This window comes from Homarus americanus, unplaced genomic scaffold (genome assembly GCF_018991925.1).
Source record: "Homarus americanus isolate GMGI-L3 unplaced genomic scaffold, GMGI_Hamer_2.0 scaffold49667, whole genome shotgun sequence".
Taxonomy (NCBI): domain Eukaryota; kingdom Metazoa; phylum Arthropoda; class Malacostraca; order Decapoda; family Nephropidae; genus Homarus; species Homarus americanus.
This window is the reverse complement of record NW_024738608.1, coordinates 9,452,343-9,477,869: the sequence shown is the minus strand read 5'-3', so window position 1 is coordinate 9,477,869 and position 25,527 is coordinate 9,452,343. Positions and strand designations below refer to the sequence as shown.

General features: G+C 38.7%; 1 protein-coding gene across 2 annotated transcripts in view; it reads left to right on the top strand.

The window, feature by feature from the left end:
* The first annotated feature begins 37 nt into the window (after positions 1 to 37).
* The window catches only part of LOC121874267 (polyadenylate-binding protein-interacting protein 1-like), a 42,739-nt gene continuing 17,249 nt past the window's right edge, over positions 38 to 25,527 (top strand). The window contains exons 1-6 of one of the 2 annotated variants that reach the window (XM_042378375.1): positions 38 to 319; positions 3,713 to 3,867; positions 8,811 to 8,914; positions 11,947 to 12,043; positions 14,356 to 14,433; positions 20,426 to 20,538. In XM_042378375.1, coding sequence (XP_042234309.1) covers positions 157 to 319; positions 3,713 to 3,867; positions 8,811 to 8,914; positions 11,947 to 12,043; positions 14,356 to 14,433; positions 20,426 to 20,538 — 710 coding nt within the window. In that variant the 5' untranslated portion in view covers positions 38 to 156. The remainder of the gene's footprint in view (positions 320 to 3,712; positions 3,868 to 8,810; positions 8,915 to 11,946; positions 12,044 to 14,355; positions 14,434 to 20,425; positions 20,539 to 25,527) is intronic. The other variant, XM_042378376.1, reaches the window with a different exon arrangement.

Genomic DNA, 25,527 nt, shown 5'->3' with positions numbered 1-25,527 from the left:
TCTAATAATACATATATTTAAGAGTATGAGAATATAATATTAAATAAGTTGGAGTAACAAGCTAGCAGTCACTGAGGTACATGCTCGAGTCTTAACCTCCAGACAGACCTGTGTGTTGGACGCCTAGACAGATAATAAGTGGTTACTGTGGTTGGGATGGATTCAGGAACTGGGCGAGGTAGGGGCCGAGGGCGAGGAATAACAGGAAATGATGTGAGTGAGAGAGCAGATCTTAGACGGCCACATGGAGCTCCTGAGGTAGTCCAGCCTGGGGCTCCTGCAGCTGCCTCCCATAAACTAAACGCCACTCTCCCTACAGGTGTGAACCAGATGTACTTGTATTACTGATCATTCTAATAATCGGTTTAACACATGCCTCTGTAATTTTCAGCACAACTTGCATTATTTATAGTTTTAACTTAGATTGCTAACGGTACAAAACACAAATAGAAATTTGGTTGGTGATTATTTGTTAGTTTTGACCCTTATTTAGATGTGTCTCCTGTGTTTGATACTGTCTATGTGTACTGGAATATTACAAATTAGTTTTCAGTAATCTTGCGTTTAACCGGTCTTAAAAATGGTATTACAGTATTATCGTTACGGTCATCCAGCGATTTTTGGATTTATTGTTTTATAATTAGTAGTTTAGACAATTCTAAGACACCTTTCTTCTATAGACTTTCTTTCGCTCATGATTACTTTCAGAGAAAATCACAATAAATTTGTGGAAAATCGTCGTATTTTTTCCAAGTTCTACTTGATGTTACCAGTCCCAGAGAGCTCCTGTGTTGGTTCTTATGCTATATTCTGCATGCGCTAGAGTCTGACACATGCAAAGTTGTTCTTTGGAAGAGTCTGACACGTTAATTGGTGGGTAAGATTTTGGATCAACCAATCACAGTTCAGTATAGGTCCCCTCCATGACCCCTTTGGTTTTTAATTTATTTCCAAGATGTTTTCATTGTGCAATGGTAGTGATGTTGATTACTTCCAAGTCATCACAAGATATCACGTTGAATATTACGGTAAGGATGGTGAGGCATTGAAATTTCTCCACGTACACGGTGTTTTGCCAACTGAGGTTACTTGCGCGAACTGTAACCAGCCCTGTAGCTATAAAGTTGACAAAACACCTTTAATCTAGTGCGACCTGTGGTTGATGAGTCTTCTGAGTCTAATTAAGGTAAGCACTACTGATTCCAAAACTTAAAATCCTAAAAATCGCTGGGTGACCGAAACGATAATACTGTAATACCATTTATAAGACCGGTTAAACACAAGATGGTAAATTTGTATTAGTGCGCACAACTCTGTTACGAAGTCAAAACAAACAATTTCTAGTGTATTTTTGTTTTGATTTCCTTTGAAGTTGTCTGTTTTTTAATTATCGGGGGTTTTGGGTGGGGCGTTTTCCGACAAAAATCATGGCCAAGCAAATACAAAATACACACACAGAAAAACACTAGAGAAACATATAAACCAAATTTTTTTTTGGATGACCTAACCTAACCTAACCATTTGATGGAATCACTTATTTCTTACTTTATTGGCCTGGTTCTGGTGCCTATGTGATCACTGGCGGTGTACGAACACCGTTTCTTCTTTGTCTTGGGGATAAGGGATGAGTTACCACAATGCCACATATGTTGGTCTGGACGATATTTACATTCGTTCTTACACTTAGGACACTTTACTGATGTCGGCAGAACACCATAAGATATAGAAATGCTAAAGCTTGTTTTGTTTTTTCCCCAAAACGTGCTATCAGCTCCATATAATTGAAGTGACACCCATCACAGACTTCCATGGTCGGAAATTAATTTGAATTTCGAAATATGAGACCCAAAATCACAAAGAATCTGATTGGGCAAAAATGGCATCATCACTAATTTAACCAGCCATTGCTGCTTATGTTGCTGTCAGGGGTGGTGCATGGCTTGGTCCACCTAAAATATATTACTCGGTAAAGTATACCAATAGTTAACAATTGCTTATCTGAGTATATGCGTTATCACAGAGTGTTGTTACTTATAAATACATGATTAAAATTACAAAGTGGATCAAGACTGTCATGACAGTCATTGTAAACTCGGAAGATTAAAAGCCAAGGTTAGGTAAGGCTGCCAAGGTTCTAACCACAGATATGAGAGTAACCTTTATGTTATAATCAGGACTAGGAAACTTATCTAACAGCCTAGGTTCCTGCTCTCATCTAAGGCAGTTTTGGTATATTACAGTAGATTAGGTTTGGTGACCATGAGATTAACTGAGAAATTTCGCTTACAGTAATGACATTAGAAAATGCTAAGAAACAAGTACTGTATTTTAACCCATCTAGCAGTGTGTAAAATATAACATATAGTATCTAGAAATACTATACAACATAAGGGATATTTGATTTATGTTTTAGCAGTACATAATGTTTTGTTACCTCCAATTACCAACAATATTGGTTCTCAAAGTGGACAGGGGTTGAAGAAGAGGGAAAATGTGGGGTAAAATTATACAGTATAAAGAACACCAAAGATACCTTTAAAAACCTTACTTAACTTCTTAAAATCCTAAAACTGAGAATAACTTATCTTATAAGGTAGAGCTTCTGGACACGTCACATGACGTTTTGATCTTTCCCAGGCCTCTTTAAATAAAAAGGGCGGGCCTGGCTAGATTATAACGTTGTTGCCAAATATGTATTTATCTTTCATTCACCCACACATAAGAGCCTCCCAGTCTCTTCTGTGTAGGTTCTCAGCCTTTGTGATGTAGGCATCTAGCACCTTGAACTTGACTCACGTCACCACGTGTCTTTACCCTCCCCACCCCCAAGCACATGTACAGTATAGTATTGTGATCAATTACTGGAGCATTAATAATGATTGTTAATAGTGTAAATAATAATAACATAGTCAAACAAGTGTCCTGTACCTCATACTACCTACAAATTAGTGTTTTTTGTCTCATTATTACTGTGTCACATACACGCCAGTTCACGAACATTCTCGACTCTCCCTAGCCTGAGTGTTGCCTGTTTATATCATTCATGGCCAGTTTGTAAGACTAGAATTGCTTTTTGTTTGTTTTCAAATGTTCCTGAATATACCTGCATGGGGGATGAGGGTTTGCTGACCATAGCCTGAAGCCCAGGGGTTAAGAATTCATGACCCCACCTTGCAGATACATTCTGTAGCGAGTGTACATATAAGATGAATCACTATCAAAATTTTCTGTTTATCATGTATAGGCTATGTGGTTCCTCATAGATTTATATTTTCTAACAGTCTTTGCAGACTTGTTAAGATGCTGAAATTACCAGTCTTAGAACATACTAAAGAGGTTACTTTATTATGTTTCAGGGAATTTTTTTTGTCCATATTGATGCATCTCCAATTATACAATGGGAGTTGGCGGTAAAATTGGTTTCAGGTATCTACAGTAATGGAATTTTAGTACAGGTAACAGATAACTTTTAAGGAATGTAATCCTTCTGTAACTCAAGGGATGTCTGTATCATAAAACAATATTTTCACCCACATTTGCATACTTTTTCCTTGCTATTCACCATGGTAGTAGAAAAAGCTTCACTATTTACATCCGTAAGCTGAAAACCAGAAACCAAAAATTGAGTGATTTTGGGGTGATGTGGTAAGTGGTTCACAATTGATCCAAACCTGATGCCTTTTTAAATATTATTAAATTATTTTTTTTACAGAATCTCAGGAAGAAAAATCCAAGAGGACCTTTTCACTTTCTGCAGATGCTCCAGAATTTGTCCCACGGATATTTGTTCAACCCCAGCCCCAACCCCAGCCCCAACCTCAGATCCAAATCCCAAACCCAACTCAAAATATTCAACAGCAGCATCAGGTAAGATGCATATAAGGTCACACTGAATTTTTTGAGGTCTAAACCTTAATGCTCTAAGCAGTGTATGGAGAGGATTTATAGAAATTAATCAAAATGTAAAATTTTATTTTATGGTTGAGGGCCAAGAAAGTGACCTATGAGACACCAGGACACTGAGTAGCTACTAGATACCCCACAAGAGAGTCTGCCAATGTTATAATGCATAATATTGTACTAATTCAGTGACAGGTTGCACTTGACTAACACAATACTTTACTGTACTATAATACAAAGCATCTTTTTACTCAGTCACTCCAGGAACCTTTTAGGTGCAGATGTGTCACTACCTTGTTAGTTATTGTTTACCTTATATTTTGTTGATGAATTGGATTAACAAATCTAAAATAAAAATAAAAATCACTTGTTAGTGGTGAACTACTTCGGATAGCCTAAGAACAACCACCAAATTCCTCCTCCGCGTCTCCTCTCTCTCTCAATTTATGCATTGCTGCCAGATTTGCTTGATCTCATCTGTTTACTTTGAGTAAAACCTTACCAAAGACCAATAAAATTACTGGAAAGTGCCCAGCAAGCAGGGATGGCATAATTTAAATTTAGTGATTTAAAACAATGAATGAAAGCATGCTTTAAATCAACAATTTTAAACACAAGAATATAAAAAATTTCCTAAATATATATTTTCATGAAATTAATTGTTCAACTTCAATCTTCCTAATAATTTAATTGATGACTGTTGATAGCAATTGTGAGTTATAATTAGGAATACAGTATATACATTGAACTACAGTAGTGTTTTCAAACATTAAAATCACTGAAGTTATTAAAGTAGTACAGTAATTATATGTTTAATGAAGTATGAAAAGTAAATTGGAATACATAATAAACATAATTTAGCAATTACAATTGTAAAGATAGTGTATATGAACAAAAAGAAAAATAATATTTTATATATCAGTGTACAGTATATAAAAAATAAATAAAAATTGGTTGTACTGTACAATACTACTAGTATAGATTTAATACTCTTGTTCCTCTTTTTATGAAATTATCTGGATTATCAGCATTTAATTTATTTTTTATATTTTATTCATTTTAGTTGGGAAAAATTAATAAGTAATATATTACTGTACTATACCTTTACAGCTTTGAGTTAATTTGGGGAGAAAGGGGTCTGGACTTGTCGATTGTCCAAACTTTTACCAAGTGGGGGTTCTGGAGGCCACTGTGCTCTAAGCAGCCACTCATTAGCCCCCCTGATGACTCTAAAATTTGTCATTTGTATTTCCTTTTACATTTTTCCTTTACACTATACCCTCATTAATTTGACAAAAAAGGGGTTCTGGGTCACTCAAATTAACAGAAAATCTGAATTAACCCAGTTTGGAATATTTGGACATTATTCAACAATTTCCGATTTTTTTTTTTTTTAATATTTGTTCATTTCTGTTCAGTTTTTGCGCATTGCTTTCTCTGCCACAAAAAATAATCTATTTTTAATTATTGTGCAAACATACCCGGTAAATATTTTTAAAATGTACATACAGTAATAATAAAGTAAATAATACAATAATAAATAAATGTAACACTGTAAGATGAGGGTTGAGGTGATGAGGCAAGAGGTGAGCTGATGTGACATGACAAGGCACTTACTACACGACTCTGTGGAGCGAATTGTGTTCGTTAACCGACGGACAACTGTAATTATAATTTACCCCTAAATATGTGCATGGGAGTGTATGTGTGGGAAGTGAACATATATGTGTGAAGACAATGAGCACTGAGTTGTAACTATCTCGACTTGCCAGTCAGCATATTTGAAATCACAGCATATGGACACACACACACACACACACACACATCTCTCTGAGTGTTGGTGACTGTCCGGCAGATCTGTTTCGCATGATGGTGCAATTTGACTATGTTTGCACTTAGACAAACTAATCAGTACTGACCCATCCTTCCGTAAAGGAGAGGTGGATGAGACTGGCTGTTGCTGTGTTTGCAATTTTTTTTTTATTCATTATATTCTCATATGATCAGCCTCTAATGGTGTATGTTTCATCATTAATAATATAAAATATTAAATTATAGAACAAATATGATATACTATACATTTGTACTGTAATATGTGATTTGACTTCAAAATACTGGAGACTCAGATGGAGTACAGCGAGTGTTTGTGTGTGTGTGATATATGGATGATGCAATGTGCGCTCATCTTCTGCGCTATACCGGGAGGATTACCATCACCATTGTTTTAATTATTTTTCTGTGGCTGAATGTGTGTTGAACTTAAAGTTAACCAATCACAGTGGAGCATTATGGGCAAGTTCATTCTAAAAGTGGGGGAATAAACTGCTCACTCACGGGTCTGATAGGAGGAGAGAGGCCCCCGTGTGATTACTCGCTGGCGACAAATTCAAATGATCGCTCGTGGCTGGAATTTCAAGTGTCAAATATTTAAGGGTTCAAAAAAAATTTTCTTGCCCAGAAAGACCAGATCATCTGAAAGCTGAACTTCCAGGGTCTGGACTTTTGAGGGTTTATTGAATAAAAACACTTTCGTTGCCCCATGGGGTACATGCCGCCACTACCCAAGGTGAACGGGGCATGGACTGATGACCATGCGAATTTCATCATTGACTTAGACCTTTCATGATAAATATTTAAAAAATTTTAGCTGCTCTGAAGTGCTAATGCCTTGAAATCATTTACATTTTGATAGTCAAGTTATTTAACATTATTTTAGGGAATACAGTACAGTAATATCTCCATTAACCGGAATCCCTCAAACCCGGAACTCTCCGATAGCTGAAAGTGAAATTTTCTGAGGGGCATATTTTCCAGAAAATTCTGAGAATTTTTTCCCGATATCCAGAACATTCTGGGAATGGGGGAGTTTTCTCCGGGTTTGCGAGATGAAAATTGGGCGCATTTTCCAGAAATTCCAATAAAAAATTTCCGATTTCGCAAAATTCCGGGGGTGATGGATATTTTTCCAGGTTCGAGAGATGATGTAATGGGCAATTTGTGGAACTTCTAAGAACATTTTTCCGTTACCCGGAAAATTCTGGGGATGAGGGATTATTTTCTCTCTTGGAGAGAGTCGTCTCGTTACAGCAGGGCCGGGATATATACCTCGACTTTATATTGTATTGGCAGTTTTACATTTTGCAAGCCCTTATTGAGCGAGGGACTACAGTAATGTATTATGATTTTTAATTTTTAAAAAAAATTGTGAATTAAAGATTTTTCATTCTTTAATAACTTTACCTTATGTTTTCAGAAATGAAAGGATTTATTTCATGATGTATGTTAAGTAGGTCCCACATACGAGGTCTGTCCAAAAAGAAACTGAACTTTTTAAATAGCGCGCCAACGAGTTGGCGCAGCGTGCTTGCGATGAGAGCGCTGTGTAGCGGTGACCTTGAGCTTTAGTCTAACACTAGCCACATTACGCCACGTCAATTAGTCATCGAGGTACACACGCTAGAGTGAATGTGTGTTTAGTACACTTGGCGATTTGTTGCAAGTTGGACAATGAAGGATCTTGAAGAGCAACGTGTTTGCGTGAAATTCTGTTTCAAATTGGGAAAAACTTTTAAGGAGACTTTTCAAATGATGCAGCAGGCTTATGGGGAGGATTGTTTGAGCCGTACGCAATGTCACATGTGGTACCGGCGTTTCAAATGGGGAAGAACATCCACCGAAGACGATCCCAAATCTGGATGGCCTTCCACGTCAACGGACGATGATCACGCTGAGAAAGTGCGTGTTGTGATCCGTGAAAATCGTCGCCTGACTGTCCGTGAAGTTTCCAAAGAAGTAGGCATCTGTAAAAGTTCGTGCCACACGATTTTAACCAAAAAACTGAAGATGCATCGTGTTGTCGCAAAATTTGTGCCGCGTCTGCTGGCAGATGAGCAAAAAGAGAACCTTGTCACAGTCAGTCAGGAGCTGTTTGATCATTCGAATGCTGATGAAAACTTTCTGAAAAATGTCATAACAGGTGATGAAACGTGGGTGTACGGCTAAGATGTCGAAACAAAAAGGCAGTCGTCACAGTGGGTTGGAGCATCTTCGCCACGACCCAAAAAGAGCACATCAGAGTCTCTCAAATGTGAAGGAGATGTTGATAGTTTTTTTAATTGGAAGGGTGTCGTTCATCATGAGTTTGTTCTACATGGTATAAACAGTTAATAAAGAGTTTTACCTGGAGATCCTGAAGCGTTTGAGGGAGGCAGTGCAAAGGAAGAGGCCTGAGGCGTGGACAAACAAAACCTGGATGCTGCACCGTGACAATGCACCTGCTCACGTGTCGCTCCTTATCCGTGACGTTTTGGTGAAGCACGAGACGACTATCGTCCCCCAGCCACCCTACTCTCCAGATTTGGCCCCTGCGGACTTTTTTTTTTGTTCCCAGAGTTGAAATCCACCCTGAAAGGTTGCCGATTTCAGACGATAGAAGAAAATTTGCTACGAGACCTGCGCACCATCCCTCAAAACGCGTTCCAGAACTGTAAAAAACGTTGGGAGCGGTGTATCAACAATGGAGGAGAGTTCTTTGAAGGAGACAAGTCTGATTAAGTTGTAAGTAAAGCAATAATTTTTTTTTTTTAAAGTTTGGTTTCTTTTTGGACAGACCTCGTATATATGAGAGCCCCATATAATCACAGTCTGCTACATGTTTATCTCTGTAAGTGTGTCATTCTAAAGTTAATGTGATCAGCATAGTTTATCACTTAGTCTATATAATTTGGTTGTTTTTATCATTAAGGATACAGTACATTGTACATAACATTTGTTTTTCTTTACTTCTACCAAAAATGAAAATTTTTTACTACCAAGTTTAATATGTATAAATTTGTCTAAATTGCTCAGACAATTACAGACCAATTGACTCTTATTTTTCTAGTATTTAATATATTAGTTTCTCCCTGCAGGTAACAAGTCCAGTAGTCCCTCAACCACAGATTCACTACACCTGTCACCCAGTTGTTCTACAAGTTAACAACTTAGTTGTACAGCTTACTTTAAAACCCAACAGGTAAGGACAACAAAGATTTTGGTAACTTTTTTACCCTTTCTCACTTTTCTCTGGTTTTCTTCACTTTATTTTCCTAAATGGTAGTGAAAAGTGCTTTTAGTTGTAAGTTTTTGTTTGTGTGCACACCATTTTTTCTTCGTAAACCTTTGGGTACGTTTTTATGAAATTTGAGACTTAGGTTCATTGAATGGTTGCTTCAAGAACCCAGTGCATTTTATTTGGATCAAACAACTTGTATGTGCTGAGGTTAATGTTATAGTTTTCTTTTTTGTGTTATAACTTTGAAATCTTGGTGGATTTCAATAATATTTACTGTATAGTTGCCTAGCTGCTGTCAAGAGTTTAATGTTGACTCATGGCTTTTTAATGGAGAGGGTGCCACTCCATGACTGTCTGGTCCCATTGACTATTCAACACCACCTGGTGGAGTGCCCCAGTCTCAGGAATCTTCATCGTAAACATCTCTCCCAGTGCCAGGGGGTGGGTGGGAGACCAGGCTTACCGTCTCTCTTTGTTGCTAGCGGGGGAATGGATAGTGTGGGAGGGGACGACCTCTCCTTCGTGAAGGAAGCTGGCCTTCTACACAAGCTTTGAGTTTTATCTATTAATGTTTAAATGTTTTTTTGCAAAAGTTCTATGTTATTTGTTACTTATGTTTTTTTACCTTGCATTATTTGGTTTTCGCCTTTTAAGCCTTAATTTTAATTCAGCAACATACGACCTAAGCTGTTGCATTGCCAGGGTGTAATTACCACAAACAATCAATCAATCATTATTACATAAAAAAGCAAGATTCATCCATATTAGTTAGGCTTTATGACTCCTTTCTGGCTGACATTCTAAACACTCTTGAAGTCTTAATAAGCAGCAGCTCTTCCTGAAACATCAGTTTTGTGTTCGTCCCAAGCTTCACTTGATTCTTTCCTTTTTTTTTGCATAGTCAACATGGCTGCTATGCCAACCATCTTGGATTTCAGGTACTGAGGTTAAACTTTTGGTTAAGTTTTAATTTTACCTTCTAGAAGAAATGTCATTAGATTTTAATGGAATTATGTATTTAAGTGCTCTGTGATACCTGGAACATCATTTTCTTTTGCCATTATATTCACAAATTTAGCCATTCTACATTCCTACTGGTTGCCATTGTGTATAATAAATTCACTAACTGATGTCTAATTTTGATTGAATGTTAAATGGTGACTGCTTTTTCTAATGTATCCTCAAAGTATACACGTTTAGAGAAAACTGAGTAGAAGTAAGTGTGGTCAACTTCTTTTTTGATAGGAAAGGATGTACAATACTGTACAACAAAGCGGAAGTGTTGTCCATTCCGGTGAGAGTTGGGTCAGTCAAGTTGGCTCTGGATATTGATACGGGTGCGTGCGCTAATGTATTAGGTTTGGCATCCTATCGAGTTACAACGTAGAGCCCCTCACCGAAATTCTTCATTTCGACCTACTGACGCCGATGTCGAAGGTGTTTCCGGGACGCAGCTGAACATTACAGGAAATTGATATAAATTATAATGAAAATAATTAAAGTATCAATAGATGAACAGGGGAAAAATAAATACTGGGAATTATATTACATCAATACTGTATACATTAAAACGAGTAAGACATCTATAAAGTAAATACAGCTCCTCCCCGACTTACGATGGGGTTAGGGACCCTAATCCAGGTCATAAGTCGAAAATGATTAAATAATACATAGAAAATCTTAAATGGGTGTTTCTTTTTCTTCTCAGCACCACAAAACTCTCACTTTTAAGCTTGCCAGCCATTTTAAAGTGAATTACAAACGAAAATTTTGCCAGTACACAGTGCAATCACTGACTTTGGGACTCGAAAATACATAATTTGACAAAATATTGGTACGACTGAGGCGTTCGTATGTCCGGGTGGTCGCAAGTCGAGTAGGTCGTAAGTCGGGGAGGAGCTGTATAACCTACACGACGGCTAACGTGTGATGGTATGCTGTAGAAACTATTCATGTGGGTATATATATACAGTATTGTATACCTAAGAATACCTATAAATATAGTCTTGAGTCGATACAGAAAATGGGAGCCGTCACAGCTGATGGCAAGGTCTCTGTCAGTGGGTCAATGTCCTCCGTGTTGATAGTAGAACAGATGATGTCTCCGATGCATAGCAACTGATTGAAGCTTCAAAATGGCGACTGTCGAGTCCACTTCAACGACGGGGAGTTCACTATCCACCAAGATGCTGGCTGAGGGCTGGAGAGTTGCTGGGTTCACTGGAAACGTCTACCACGGGTGAGAGTCAGGGTTCTTCTGTGTGTGCCAGACCTATGGTAGCCCTGTATATATGGGACTTGCTGGGTACACACGGGAAGTAAACAACTGCAGTCGCGAACAGCCAAAACACTGTTTAAACCACTTGTGATGTCTAAATGGTGTAAGGTCCACGTGTTGCACAACCTCGAAGCACGCAGGTATGTGGCATCACTGTAAGACCCAATGGGGCTGTTACTGGGGGTATCCGCTACATCTCCCAGCTCGTTATTTTCCATGAGACCCAGCCCTTACCAACAGCGGGAGAATCTAAAATGTAACCTATGTAGTTGGCTAGGGATTACTGTGTACATTACTTGGAGTAAGTCAGGAGTTTATGTTCCCATAACTGATGACTCGCTAAGTAGGATGAGATGGTTCGGGCAAGTAGAGAAATTGGATTGAATTTGAATGTGAAGGAGAGGAGAGCAAGGAGTAGGCCAAGAATGACGTGGGGAGAGGTTGTAAAAAAAAAGACCACAGAGATAATAACAACTTGATGAGAGAGGTTACAAGAGACCATACATCTTGGGGACCTGTCTTTGGGTAATCATGGCTAATCCATGCAAGTGTGGAAAATAGCCATAAAACAATGATGATGATGATGATGATAATAATCATCATCATTGTTATGTGTAGATATCAGAGTGAAAGGGTAAAAAACAGTGATTCATAAGAATAATTTTTATGATCCATTTTTTTTTACAGACATTATATAAGCGCTCCTTATTTTCAGATTTGAACAAGTTGCACGGCAGTTGACAACAATATTCACTTGGCAAGTGCAAGATGCATTCCTTATGAAAGAGCTTATTACTGTAATATTTGAACAGGTAAGTGTAGCATATTTAATATTAATTTAGTTTTCATATGTACAGTTGGCTTCTCTCCTGACTTTACCACTTAGCATTGCCAATCCTCTCTCTCCCTGAGGTCTGGACCCCCAAATTCAGAAATGTGAAGTTGAAACATTGCTAGTGAGTGGGAAGGAGAATGGAGAGGTATTTGTATTTCTGGGGGGAGTAGACTGGGTACTAATAGAGGGGTGAGGATAACATTTTGATTTTGGTGTTTCCTGTGCTAAAAGTAATCCTCTAGCAGTAGGCAGATGAAAATACTAAAGTTACTGTAGAATAAGAGGAGGATGAATTCATGCTCTAAGGAAGATGTTCCATTGCAAAAGTAGGCATTTATGAGCAAATTGATTATGGATATGTTTGAATCTATATCTTGTAGAAGTAATGAAGTTTTGTTTAACTCATTAAGTATGAAACGGAACTTCCTTGGCCGAATAAAATCATTTGGCGGTAGCCAGAACAAAATACCGTATTTTACAGCATATAAGACACTTTTTTGTCTGAAAATTGGCTCAAAAATCATTCTGCATCCAATATGTGAAGTTGTGGTCTCTCGCAAGCTAATGAATCCTAAGGGCAAACACATAAAAAGAATTTACATTTCTTTGGACGTGAGTTAGCTGGCTTTAGTGGGGGAGTGAGAGGACAGCTGGCGGTTGGTGGTGGGGGGGGGGTTGCTAGGGAATCGGCGGAGATAGTGTCGCCGTTGCTATGGTGAACAGGGATTACAGATATACAGCAAACCCCTGATAACTTGGCATATGAGGCTCTGGCCTTGCCGAGTTATCCCAAATTCCAACTTATCGAGGCACTTCCCCCACCCCTGCAAAAATAAAAAATTATCGACCCATATATGAGTACATGTAATTATTAAATGTAAAAAAGTAACATTAACCAGCACTGCAGGTGAAATATAAAGCATCATAGTAGGTGACATAAGTGGCCAGATATGCCAAGATTTTCCCAGATAATTTTATATATCTCGGCATTGCCTGAGTCATACTATAATTATACATTTTGAGACCATATTCATGCCGAGTTATCAAGGGTTTACTGTACAGTATATGCAAATAGTGACTGTGTTAAACTTTCATTTGGCTTTTATTACGAGTTTGGCAATACGTACAGTATTTATTGGTGTTAGTTTTATTTATTTATCACATTTACTGGTACTGTATATACAGTGAACCCTCAAAGATTTGGGCCCTGTAAATCCGGATTTCAGAAAATTTGGACAAAAAAGTGGGGGATTCTGGGCTTGGAATCCTCCCTATGAAGTATTCCCAAAACAGGGTGAAGGTAGTTTTTGGCTTAAAGTTTTTATCTTATAAAATGTCACAGACTAAACTTAGCAGAATATAACTTGCATTGATGGAATCCTTGCAAGATAGTAAACAATTTGAGTATGAACATCACATAGTTTGCACAAGAGATAAAAATTTTAGTCCTTTCGTGTACAGTGGTACATACCTACTGTATACAGTAAGTACAAGTTTTTCAACTTGTATTTTTGGATAACTTTCTTCATTTGTTTTTACTTATTTACATACACATACCATCCTAAATGTGTTACCCTGTTACCGCCTCCAACTCCGTGCGACGCAAAGGGCCTCCACATACTTGTGCCAGCTATTTTGATCTTGAGCCCTTTCCATGGTTGTATTAAACTCGTCCTCCGTCTCCCTTCTTATAGCTTGGATCCAGGTAGGCCTTGGTCTTCCTCTTCTTCTCGTTCCGTCCACTCTCCACTCGACCGCCTCTCAATATTCTGTCCGGACGCACACGCAGAACCTGCCCAAGCCACCTCCATCTATTTTTCATCAACCATTCATCGAAATAGGGAACATTTGTGACTTCTCTTATTCTCTCGTTTCTAATACGATCATGCCATCTTATGTTCAAGGTTCTTCTCAATGCCATATTCTCGAAAGTTTGGAATCTTCTGGATAAAGTGTCATTATCATACCAAAATTCACCTCCATATACCAAAACGGGTCTTACCAGTGAAGTACAGTATATAATCTCGGTTTGGTATGAACTGTTAGTCTATGTGACTTCCACACTTTGCCCAGTATACCCATAACTTGATGACCTCTTCGTATTCTGCCCTGAAACTCATCTTCAAGTGATCCATCGTTTTTGACGAGTGTCCCCAAATACTTGAAGACAGGAACTTCTATAATTTGGTCCTCCATCTGAATGTTCCGTTCAATTTCTTCATCTGTTTTCATTACCTCTCTTTTTCTAACATTAATCGTTAATCCAGCTCCTTTTCCCTTTTCCTCCAGTCTGCTAACCATAGTTTGCAAATTCTGAATGGATCTGCTCATCAGTACTACATCGTCTGCATAATCCCAGTCTGCGAGGTATTTATTATCGACCCATTCGATCCCTTCTCTTTTATCACCCACTGTCTCTTTCAATACAAAATCAATAAGTACAGCGAACACCAATGGAGACAAAATATTACCTTGCAACACCCCACTCTCGACATTGAATTGTGAGGAAAGTTGGCCATCAACGCTCACACGACAACTGCTGCCTTTATGAATTTCTTCTTTCAAACAAACGTATTTTTCTGGCATTCCATAGTTCTGTAAGATTTTCCACATAGTTGGTCTATGTATGCTATCGAAGGCTTTCTCAAAATCGACAAATGCCATTATCAACGTTTTTTTTTAATTCCACACTGCTGTATTATGTGACGTAGTGCGAATATACTGTATGATCACTGCAGCTTCTTGATTTTCTGAACCCTGAAGAGGGTCATTGTGTTTCAACCCAAGTTTTAAACTAAATGAGTCCTGAGGGACACCGCAGTACAGTACTTAACGGGGTGGTGTGGCGGTAAAATTAACTAATTCCAATATTATAAATTAATTTTAGTGGAATTAGTTAATTTTAACTAATTAACTAATTCCAATATTATAAATTAATTTTATTGGAATTAGTTAATTTTACCGCCACACCACCCAGTTAAGTACTGTATTGCGGTGTCCCTCAGGACTCATTTAGTTTAAAACTTGTGTTGAAACACAATGACCCTCTTCAGGGGAAGATGTTGTTTAATAATACAGACGTGAGCCCTATTGAGGTTCATGACGGTTAAGGTGGGCACCTCCTCCACTTCACCTTCTTCTTCTTCCTCCTAATCCTCATCCTCATGACACTGCTCCTCGACAAGCTTGACCAGCTCTTCCCCAGCATGACCCAGGAGTTCCTCTTACACCTCTTCCTCTTGAAGGTCTTTGAACCCCTCACCTCCCACATGACGGGCAGGCCAGGCGATGTGCTGCACATCCTGGTTGACTGTGGGGAAGCCAGCAAAGTCTTTCACCACCTCTGGCCACAAGGCCCTCCAGCAGGAGTTAACACAGAGAACTGTCAGGTTATCATGGCACTGCTATTTGAAGGAGGTGCAGTCTGCAATGGATAACTCTTCCATATTTTCTGCACTGACTCGGGCACCACCCAGTGTGTCCTTTTCCAAGGCTTGCCGTATCCTGCTGAAGGTGCTTGGCTTTGAAGACAGCAATGACTCCCTGGGCGAGTGGTTGGAGCAACGATGTTGTGTTCTTGGACAGGAAGATCATCTCGACAACCTTGAGGGTCTTTGGGTGGCCAGGGCAGTTGTCGATCACAAGAAGGACTTTAAATTCCAGGCCCTTCTCCTGCAGGTAATCCTTGACCTTCCTCACAAAACAATTGTGAAACCAGTCGGTGAATAACACTGCCTTCATCCAGGCTTTCTTGTTGTGGTGGTAGAAAACTGGGAGGAGGTGCATGTCTTTGTTGTTGAGTGCACGCAGATGCTTAGCACAGTACAGCAGCATGGGCTTGATTATGTGTCCTGCAGCATTGCCACATAGCAGGAGAGACACAAGATCCTTTGCCATCTTGAAGCTCGGTGCACTCCTTTCCTTCCATGAAATAAACGTCCTGGCTGGCATCTTCTTCCACCACAAGCCAGTTTCATCAGAGTTGGAAACCTGCTCCGTCTTCTAGCACTTCTCCCGGATAATCTCGGTAAAGATCGCAAGATAACTCCCTTGCTGCTACATTGTCCGCCGAAGCTGACTCACCAGTGATCCTCAAGTTGTGCAGAATGTAGGCCTTCTTGAAGTTCTCAGACCACCTCTTACTGGCATTAAATCCGTTCTTTGTGGTATCACCAGAACCACCAGCACTAGCACCATCTTCACCACTCATTTCACCTGCACCACCTTCCTCAGCATGGAATCGGTCATACAGTACCTTGGCTTTCTCATGGATAAACTTTTGGCTGAGTGGGATGTGGTGGTGGTTAAAGTCCTCAATCCAGATGTTAAGGGCTTTCTCCATTTTCACCATAGCTGTATCCATCACATTAGCGGCAACCTTGGCAGTAGAGGGGGCACTTAGGGCAACGGCATTACGAATTTCTTTCTCTTTCTTCTTAATGTAACGGACAGATGGTTCATAATGCCACACGCAGCAAAGTTTTGGCCACTCCTAAGTTTGTCCAGCAGTTGTATCTTGTCCACTACAGTCAGGACCTTCTTTTCTCTCTTCACTTGTTTGAGCGCCTTACCGCAGCTGTATGAAGGTGGTTGAGGGCGTTTGGGAGCCATAACAAGCATGAGTAGCACAGGTGATACGAGCGGAGACTAGCACACACGCAAGACGGACAAGTGTTTAGCCTGGACTGAGGCGGAGCGAGCGGGAGTGCGTGCGTGGACCGGCCTCCCGGGACAAGAGAGACACCTTGCGGGACGCCACAAAACTCGCGCGCTCGCCGTACCAGCTGCGAAAATGCCGGCAACTTTAAAACTACCCGCAGACATTCTTGGGTATACATCCAGGGTGTCATCCACAAATAATAGAGGACTGCGAAATAAAAATCCGCGAATTATCAGGGCATGCTGCTGTATATCATTTCTCACTATTGATCTTTTTCTTGTTTTTTTTATTTATTTATGGTCCTTTATTATTATTATTATTATTATTATTATTATTATTATTATTATTATTATTATTATTATTTTTATCTTCATTATTATTATTATTATTATCATCATCATCGTCGTCGTCGTCGTCATCATTACCATTATTATTGTTATTATTATTATTATTATTATTATTATTATTATTATTATTATTATTATTATTATATTTTTGCCCCCAGGCCCTGATGTGGGTCATTGACCTGTGCCCTGGTGGACAAATCCCATTAAAAAAAAAAAAAAAACGTAGGCTTTGATGAGTGTTATCCACGGCCATGGAACCTAACCTCCTATTTCTCATAACCCTTTAGTCTTGTCCACCGTGGATTTGTCAACCATGGATTTTTTAAGAACCCAACCCCATGATTGGCGAGTAATTACTGTAATGTCCTGTCTAAGGCTGTTTTAGTTTGAACAATAGATGCACATATATTTGTGATTTCACCACCCCGATAAGTATAAGGGCCGAGATCCCAGGTCCTGGGACCCATGTTGTTGCATTGAATTAAAAATATAAGACCCTGAAAATTTTGACTGCTTACCATTTCATCAAATTTCTATTGTAAGGGAAGCACATGATTTAGTTACCCAATTGATAGAAGGCTAAGAGATTTTGCTGCAGAGCATACACCTTCATGCTTTAATCTGTTTTTATTTTGATCAGTTTCAAAGCTATGTCATTGGTTCAATGCCTCACTTTCCAGTCACCTGAGCTCCTTGTCAGATACTTGCTCTCTGGTTCTATTCCTGTTGACAGCTAAGTATTTAATTTTTCACATTTGAATACAGTGTACATGTCTCAGGTTTAACCAATTGTGTACAGGGTCCACTCTTTGCTGAATAAAATTGTCTAGTGTTAGCCAAATCAAATATTTAAAGTAGCATCCCTGTAGTGAAGGGATCAACTATAGTCATTGTAAAAGTGCTTACATTTGCCAAACAGCCTAGTGGCTGTGGAGTTGGTACAGGGCATGCACTACCCGACACTGTGGCCCTTTTCTTGACTAAGCCTATCCTTATGGGATTTGGTAATTGGCTTCATAGAGGAAGTTTCAGATTCTTTGTGTCTTGTTGTGGGAGTGATTAGATCTGCATATAGTATTGACTTTTTATAATGTAACACCTATCAGCACCAAGGCATTTCAGGATTTTCTTAGTCAATCAGCCTCTAGGCCATGACAACTGTCATATTCCAAAGATTTCTTACTCTCCCTTGACAATTGTCACTCAAAATGAAAGAATAGAACTCACAGTTTGCCAAAAGACATTGCAGCATGAAGCATCGACTCACTGGCAAGCTCGTTCTTTCTGTTGCACTGATTGCACCTCATTTGACAGTGTTATAAACTATTTGCAGTAATAGCCACTGTATCCAGTCGCCAATCTCCTCGAGGAAAGATGTGTCTCTTGAACTCCTTATTTATTTAAAAAAAAAGATGACTGCATGCCCCATTGACCCTGAGGTGAAGAAACTGGGTCACTTTGATATTTGTGTTGTGGCAGGAAGGATTTTTGTTGTAAGTGTTGACATATTTAATGAACTAATGATAGTGTGCTGGTGTTTGTGGTCTATGGGAACTTCTTGTACCCAGTGTTGTGGGTAGCCAATCTGACATGGCTATAGTTTCCACCAAGTGTTACATAACTGGTTAAAACCAGTTAAAGTTTTCTATGATGTTATCAATGTAATGTCATGTAGCATAACTGTTATAGTGTTATCTTTGAATGTTTGAGCAGTTTTACATGTACTGTGCTTGTTTGCATTGAGACTAGTAATTCACACCATACAAAGAATGGATAGGAATCATTGTAAACCTTTTGGTATTTAAACAATGGATGCTGAAGGACCCTTCAAGGGGCTTATAAGTTAATAGTGTATTGAGTTGTTTGTGTGAGTAATTTTTCTTTATATCTGGGCTTTACCTTCAACCACTATGCACATCTATTCCACACATAAGAGCTGCTCCAAATCTTCTCCAAGAGCTCCCAGGTGGGATACCAAAGGCTTCATTTCTTTCCTTCATATTGTTTTCATTGGCATTTAACAAGCTTGGATTGGTTTCATTTGCAATTCATTAGTTAGGTAGTTAGTTTACTGTTTTGTTTTGGGGAGCTGTTACAATTATTAGACTTGCAATTTATTAGTCACATAAAAGGGCACTTCATTTTAGATGAGACCAAGTTAAGTCCAACTAACCTGTACATAGATCTCTCTGTACATAGATTTAGCTTTTAGCTGGGTTTAATCCTTGGTCTTTTTCAGCTGGGTACGGGTGCAGGGGGTTTCCTGCTCAGGTTGGGGTCGCGGGATTGTGACAGGAACTTTGTCATGAGCTCAGGGAATTTGGGAAGGTACTCTGCTTGATTCCTGTGTTTGCAATTTTATGGTGAGTGTAATGGAAATTATTTGTTTTCCATGGTACTAAGAGCAATGTTTCCTTTCTAGGATTAGGTTGTTATTCTTTTTTTGGGTATAGGGCCTTTCTTTCAAATCAGTTACTGTCTTTGGATGATAGAGTGGTTGTGCCATTTAGCATCCTGTCCATATGGCCAGGTTCAAGAAAAGGTCTAAATTGTATATGGCTTCAGCATCTGCTCCACTTTCATAGCAGTGGAAGAGGAATTTGGGTTGACTGAAAAGACTGAGGATATCCTAGTGGGTGGACATTTGTTCCATTTTGAGATATTCTGAATGTGGGTCTTCAAAGCTGTGTCTTTAGGATTATAAAAGAGAATGAGAAAACTTCATACTGATCCTGGAGCTAATGAATCGGAAGGTTCTTTACAAAGAGAGCATCACAGGATAAGCCTGTGATGTCACAACAAAATATTTATAAAGGAAATTAATTAATCTCTTGAATGTGTATAAATTAATAAGGCATAAACTAGATTGTTTATGTTCAACAGTTTATATGGGTGTGTTCAGTCTGCCAAAATGAGCATGTTCAGAATTCCTGACAATGGGACATAAATGCAGTGATTGTGTGCACACTTTCTGTGACACTCCATGGCTCATTATTCCTTCTGTTTCTGATAACACCGCCTGTTTGTACGGAGAACTCTTTTAGGATTCCAGTTATAGTTGGATGGAGTAGCTATTTTGTTTAACAAAACATAGCCATTCTACTAAGGTGACAAATGGACAGTCAACATAGATTTAAGTACTGTATACTGTACGGTACATGCTTGTAAACGTGAGTCGTGCATAATAATCTTATAAAAAGGGATTTCATGGTTCTCATAGATTTTTCCTTTCAGAATCTTTTTTATCAAGATTATTAATATAATATCAAATTTGTTGTGTTGTTCCTTTATTTGTTTATTTATTTTTGTACGTGTTTGTTATGTGAGATTGTTTAATTGTATATTTCCACAGGGAGTGGGTGAAGTGAATTTCAGGTACAGTGGTGCTAGACTGTGCCAGCATCTGTCCAAAAATGTCACACAATCTTACAATGGACCAACCTTCAAAAGTGTCTTACTACAGAGGTCAGTATACTTTAGTCGTTTTGAAGAAGTTTATTATACAGGTTGACCTTCTCTTATCTGGCAACCATGGGATCAGAGCCTTGCTGGATAATAGACATTCCCATTAAGTAAAAGGTTGACAATTAATGGCACTGTCACTGCCAAAATATTTTCAACACATTTCAAAGCATTACTGTACTCATACAAACATTCAGATCATGTCATAATGTTTCAGTCTTCTATCCTGTGTTTTATAAAGTAAGGCACACCAAAGTGTTACTTAAATGCATGATTTTTGGCCTTTATATATTTCTATGTTGTCTGTGTTTTCTCAGATGCTACCAGACGTGTCGAGAGTATTTTGTCGGCGATTGTACATTAACCAAAGCTACACATAGCCTTTTTTTTTCTCACGCTCTCCACCAGATAACAGCTTACTAGAAAAAATGTGGGAGAGACGTATTTCTTACCGTAGAGTTTCAGGTACAGTCTCGAACGAAAGTTCTTGATACAATCAAGGAGGAGGGTGCAAAGTCCGCCCCTACCCTTACTGGATGGCAGGTCCGCTGTCCAGCCGTTGCCCCCGCCCCCCACCCCTCCCCTCCCCAACACACACACAAGCACCTATGCAGTTCAACAATTGATCTCTGATACTTCCATTTCTCAATAATGACTGGGAAAGAATATAACTGTTTTGTTAAATAAATTCTCATAACAATTTACTCAATAAAGTTTTATATTACTTGACATAATAGGTTATATTGTTATTAGATAATGGAGCATGTGTGTCTTGGTGGCTGGGGTTCACAACAATAATACCAGAATCCTCCAAGCTGTTTTGTCCCTCAGAATGGTAGCCAGACAACTAAGTATGAATGTGAGGGATAATATGGTTCATAAGAGAATGCTTTATCACCCTCCGTGATAATGGCCTTATCACAGGGTCTACACACGTAACCTTGGCTTGAGCCCTACAATGGATGACACGATAGGAGTGTGGCTGATATATGAATGACACGATTAATATAAAAGTGTGTCACAACTAGAAGTAGGTCACAACACCATGAATTAGGATTGGATGGAAATATAAGGTCAAAACAGCATAACCATTATTAGTTATATAGGTAACCATAAATGTTGTTTAGGTAATGTTATATACACTCAATATCTTAGTAATTATTTGCAGTTAAGAAAAGGTAAAATAATAGTTATAATAATTCAAACAACCTATTCTTTAGACTACAGAAATTATACATAACTCATATTGTCACCCCAATTATTCATGCAGTAGCCCTGCTTTTCATTGATGGCCTGTAGCCTGTCCAGCACGGATGGTCTCACACGAGCTCCCTGTAGTATTCCCACTGTCTGTTGATGTGCACCATAATGTCAAATAATGTAAAACTTGATTGGATAAACTGTTTTGTAAATTTATTAAACAAAACAGTGACATCCTTCCCCAGTCCTTATTGAGAAATGGAAGTATTGGAGCTTGACTGTTGAGCTGCTTGGGTGCTTGTTTGTGTGTTGGGGCGATGACTGGACAGCGACCAATAATTTCACTGTTTTTATATTTAGGAGTCATAGTTAACTTAGATATGACAATGTTCTCTTGGTACTTAATTTTCCAAGTAATTTGGTAATAATTTGGCACCCCTGGCCCCATGAATCACCAATATTGCTCCTCTAAACAACATTAATCTCTCTATTTTGAAAGAAATGCGAAATATATTTTTTTAGATACTGTGCCAAATAAAGAAATTAAACTTTTTTTTTAACTACACTCCTGTCCTATCTTTAATAAGTCATATTTTCTAGACCAGTGAAATATCTGTCAGGCCTGGCTTGGCACAGGCTGAGTCACACACCTGCCCTCCCTCCCTCCACTCACCCTGGTCACTTTCACAATAGCACTGGACTGGTTTTATAATTATTGTCTCGAGCATGGTATAACAAATAACTACAGTACTATAAGTCTGCTTATTTAAATATTAAGTAAAATGTCTGCTTTGATTTACTCAGATAGAACTTTAGTTTCGTCTTGTCTCAAACCTCCCAACTAGATATTATTTTCTCTTTTAATGCAGAAGACGGAGTGTCTATTTTCATTTGATTGTCAATTATTTTCGTGTAGACAGTAAGTCCTCGTTTAACGTCGTGGTTCCGTTAATGAAAACCGCAACGTTGACGGAAACAACGTTAATGGAATCAATTTCCCCATAAGAAATAGATCAAATACGGGAGTTATGTTCCTGATCCTCTCTTTGCCCCACGAAATACATTACATATACAGAAATTCAATGGCATTTTTATAGAAAATAGTATTTATATATAACATTAAATCATTTTGGGCGGAGGTGGTGGAGCGAGTGTGTGGTGGGTAGTGGAGTGGAGGAGGACGGGAGAGGAGGAGGGTGGCAAGTCACTGAGACCCGGCAGGTGGCTCCTCCTCCCGGTTTAAAACTTCCCATTTCGTGGCAAGGCTAATGGTCTTATGTTGCTTCTTCACAACACTAGCATCAGTAGCACTTGATGAGCAAAAACTCTTAAGCACGCACGGATGATGTAAAGTCGTAACAGAGACTGGTTTGGCGTCGCTTGGGGACGCTGTGACGTTCAGCGAGTGGGGGCAGTGCGCCGAGCCCAGAAACCGTAGCGCAGCCAGACAGGAGCCTGTGATGCGCCGTAGAAAGTAGTCCGTGACGACGCAAAAGACGTAGTATCGGATCACTGGGACGTTAAACGAATTTTTGGTCTCTTAAAGTTTAGCTACGTAATACCGAAACAACTTTAAGCGGGACGACATTATACGAGGACTTACTGTACTGTACGGTACTATAAAGATAAAAATAAGAAATAATTGTATGAGTATAGTGGATGTGGAAGACGAATGTTTATCTGGGAGCAGCTGGCAGAGGGGGGGGGGAGGTGTAGCATGGGTGGGTGGCTCCCTCCCCCCACCCTCTCCCACAATAATCCTTTAACACTTCTTTATGCAATTCCACCACAATTCTCATATAATTTAGGATCATTTGGTGCCAGATTGATAAAATATTATCCTAAAAGAATCAACTTTCCTGAAGAATTCCACACTGAACACCATGAGTCATTTCATACTCATTTGTTTACAAAGAGCAAACAGCTGATCAGCTTACCACAATGTCTGTCTTCAACACTTAGTATATTAGTACAGTACAGTTGTGTAGTTATCACCCCTTAATAAATATTATTGCAGTGTATGTTTATCACCACTTAATACTATTGTAGTGTATTTATCATCACTTAATAAGTAATATTGTAGTGTAAAGTATTATGCATCTGCATAAACCGGGTACCCTGATTTATTCATTAATCATTTGTCTAAATACAAGTAGCCAAACTGCATCATCATATAACACTCAAAGGTAGTAAATAACTTTTTTAAGAAGGTATCTTAATATCAAATACTATTCAGTGTGTTATAGTGACCCCTGTTGTAAGCTGGTCTACCAAAAGCTCTCACATGAATGCATCTTGAGTAATTAACCTTCTGATACAGCTTATCCTTTCATTTTCAAGTCATATTACAAATTACATACAGTATTTTATTTTTTCTCTATTACTGAAGATGTTATATTTATCATGAAGAACCATAAATCATAAGAGGCCAATCATATGAGAATATAATACTGAATCAATAAATAAATAAACCTGACAATGTGGCAGCACCTGATCAGCCCCAACCAGCTTACATACTCAAGTGTCTTAGTTCTCAGTAGGTCTATAGCAAACTGATTAGACCTCTGTACAGAATTCAGTAAGTGTTGTTCAGTTGTATCTTTCGTAAGATTTTTTTATTCAACCTTCCCCATTTCTTAATTTTTTATTTTTTTATTTTTTTATTTTTTATTTTTTTTTATTATTATTATTATTATTATTATTATTATTATTTTTTTAGTGATTCCAGTGATCAGAGCATCTGAGAGTCCCCAAAAAGTGAATTCCGATATATTGAAGTTCGATTTATCAAGTTTATACTGTAGTTTCATAACTTGGTATGCCATATCTCTCTCCCTACATGCAAGAGAACAGGAGCGATCAAATCATGATTGAAAAATGAAAGTTTTGGTAGAACATGGGATAAGTGCACTCGTACCACCTTGTATAACCCCAGCAATGCTATCAGCACATACTGAGGCGTCCTGAGTGGAAAAGCAACATTCATCCCAGGGAAAGTCAGAGAAGAATTCTCGCAAGGATTGCCAGTTTGCCCTCCGATAGTGCCATAGTTGGCATTTAAAAGGAGGTGGGGGAGGTGGTTGTGCTCAGTTTGGTTAAATAGAAATAAGACAGTGATCAGAAGACCTTAAGGGGGCAGAAATTGAGTATGAATAGTGTGAGGGGTTAGAGGTAAAACCACGATCAAGAATGTTAGTCGATCTGGAACACGTATAAGGTATTTAATTATTTGTTCCAGATCATTAAGTAAGGAAAAAGAGAGTGCCTCAGCTCCACCTGGGTCATCCCTTGCAGAGCCAAGCCACTCTCTGTGATGTACAGTACATTGAAATCCCCTAGGTAGAGGATCTCGATGTTGGGGTGTGTGGATAGGAACGACTCAAAGCAAGAAGTGAAATAGTCAAAGAGTTCCAAATAGTTGGTAGAGTTGGGAGAACAGTATAGAAAACTCAGAAAAATAGTCATAGTTGGTAGAGATATTTTGAGCCAGATAACATAAAGAGAAGATTCAAGATCCGTGAGTCGAGCTATAGGTGTACCCCGGTACGTGTGTTGCAGTAGGCCCATACACTTCCCTTTGAATAGAAAGAGGTATAAAGGTTGTAGTTGGAGACTTGAAAGTGTTTGGGTGTAGCTGCTTTGGTCAGTTGAAGTTCAGATAGTAGTAAGAGATCGGGGGAAAAGGTTAATAGATGTGCTCCACATAAGGAAAATTGGATATCAGGCTGTGAATATTGGAAAATTTAACTGAAAAAGGTCGATCCTCCAGCAACAGTGGTGACCCCAGTAGTT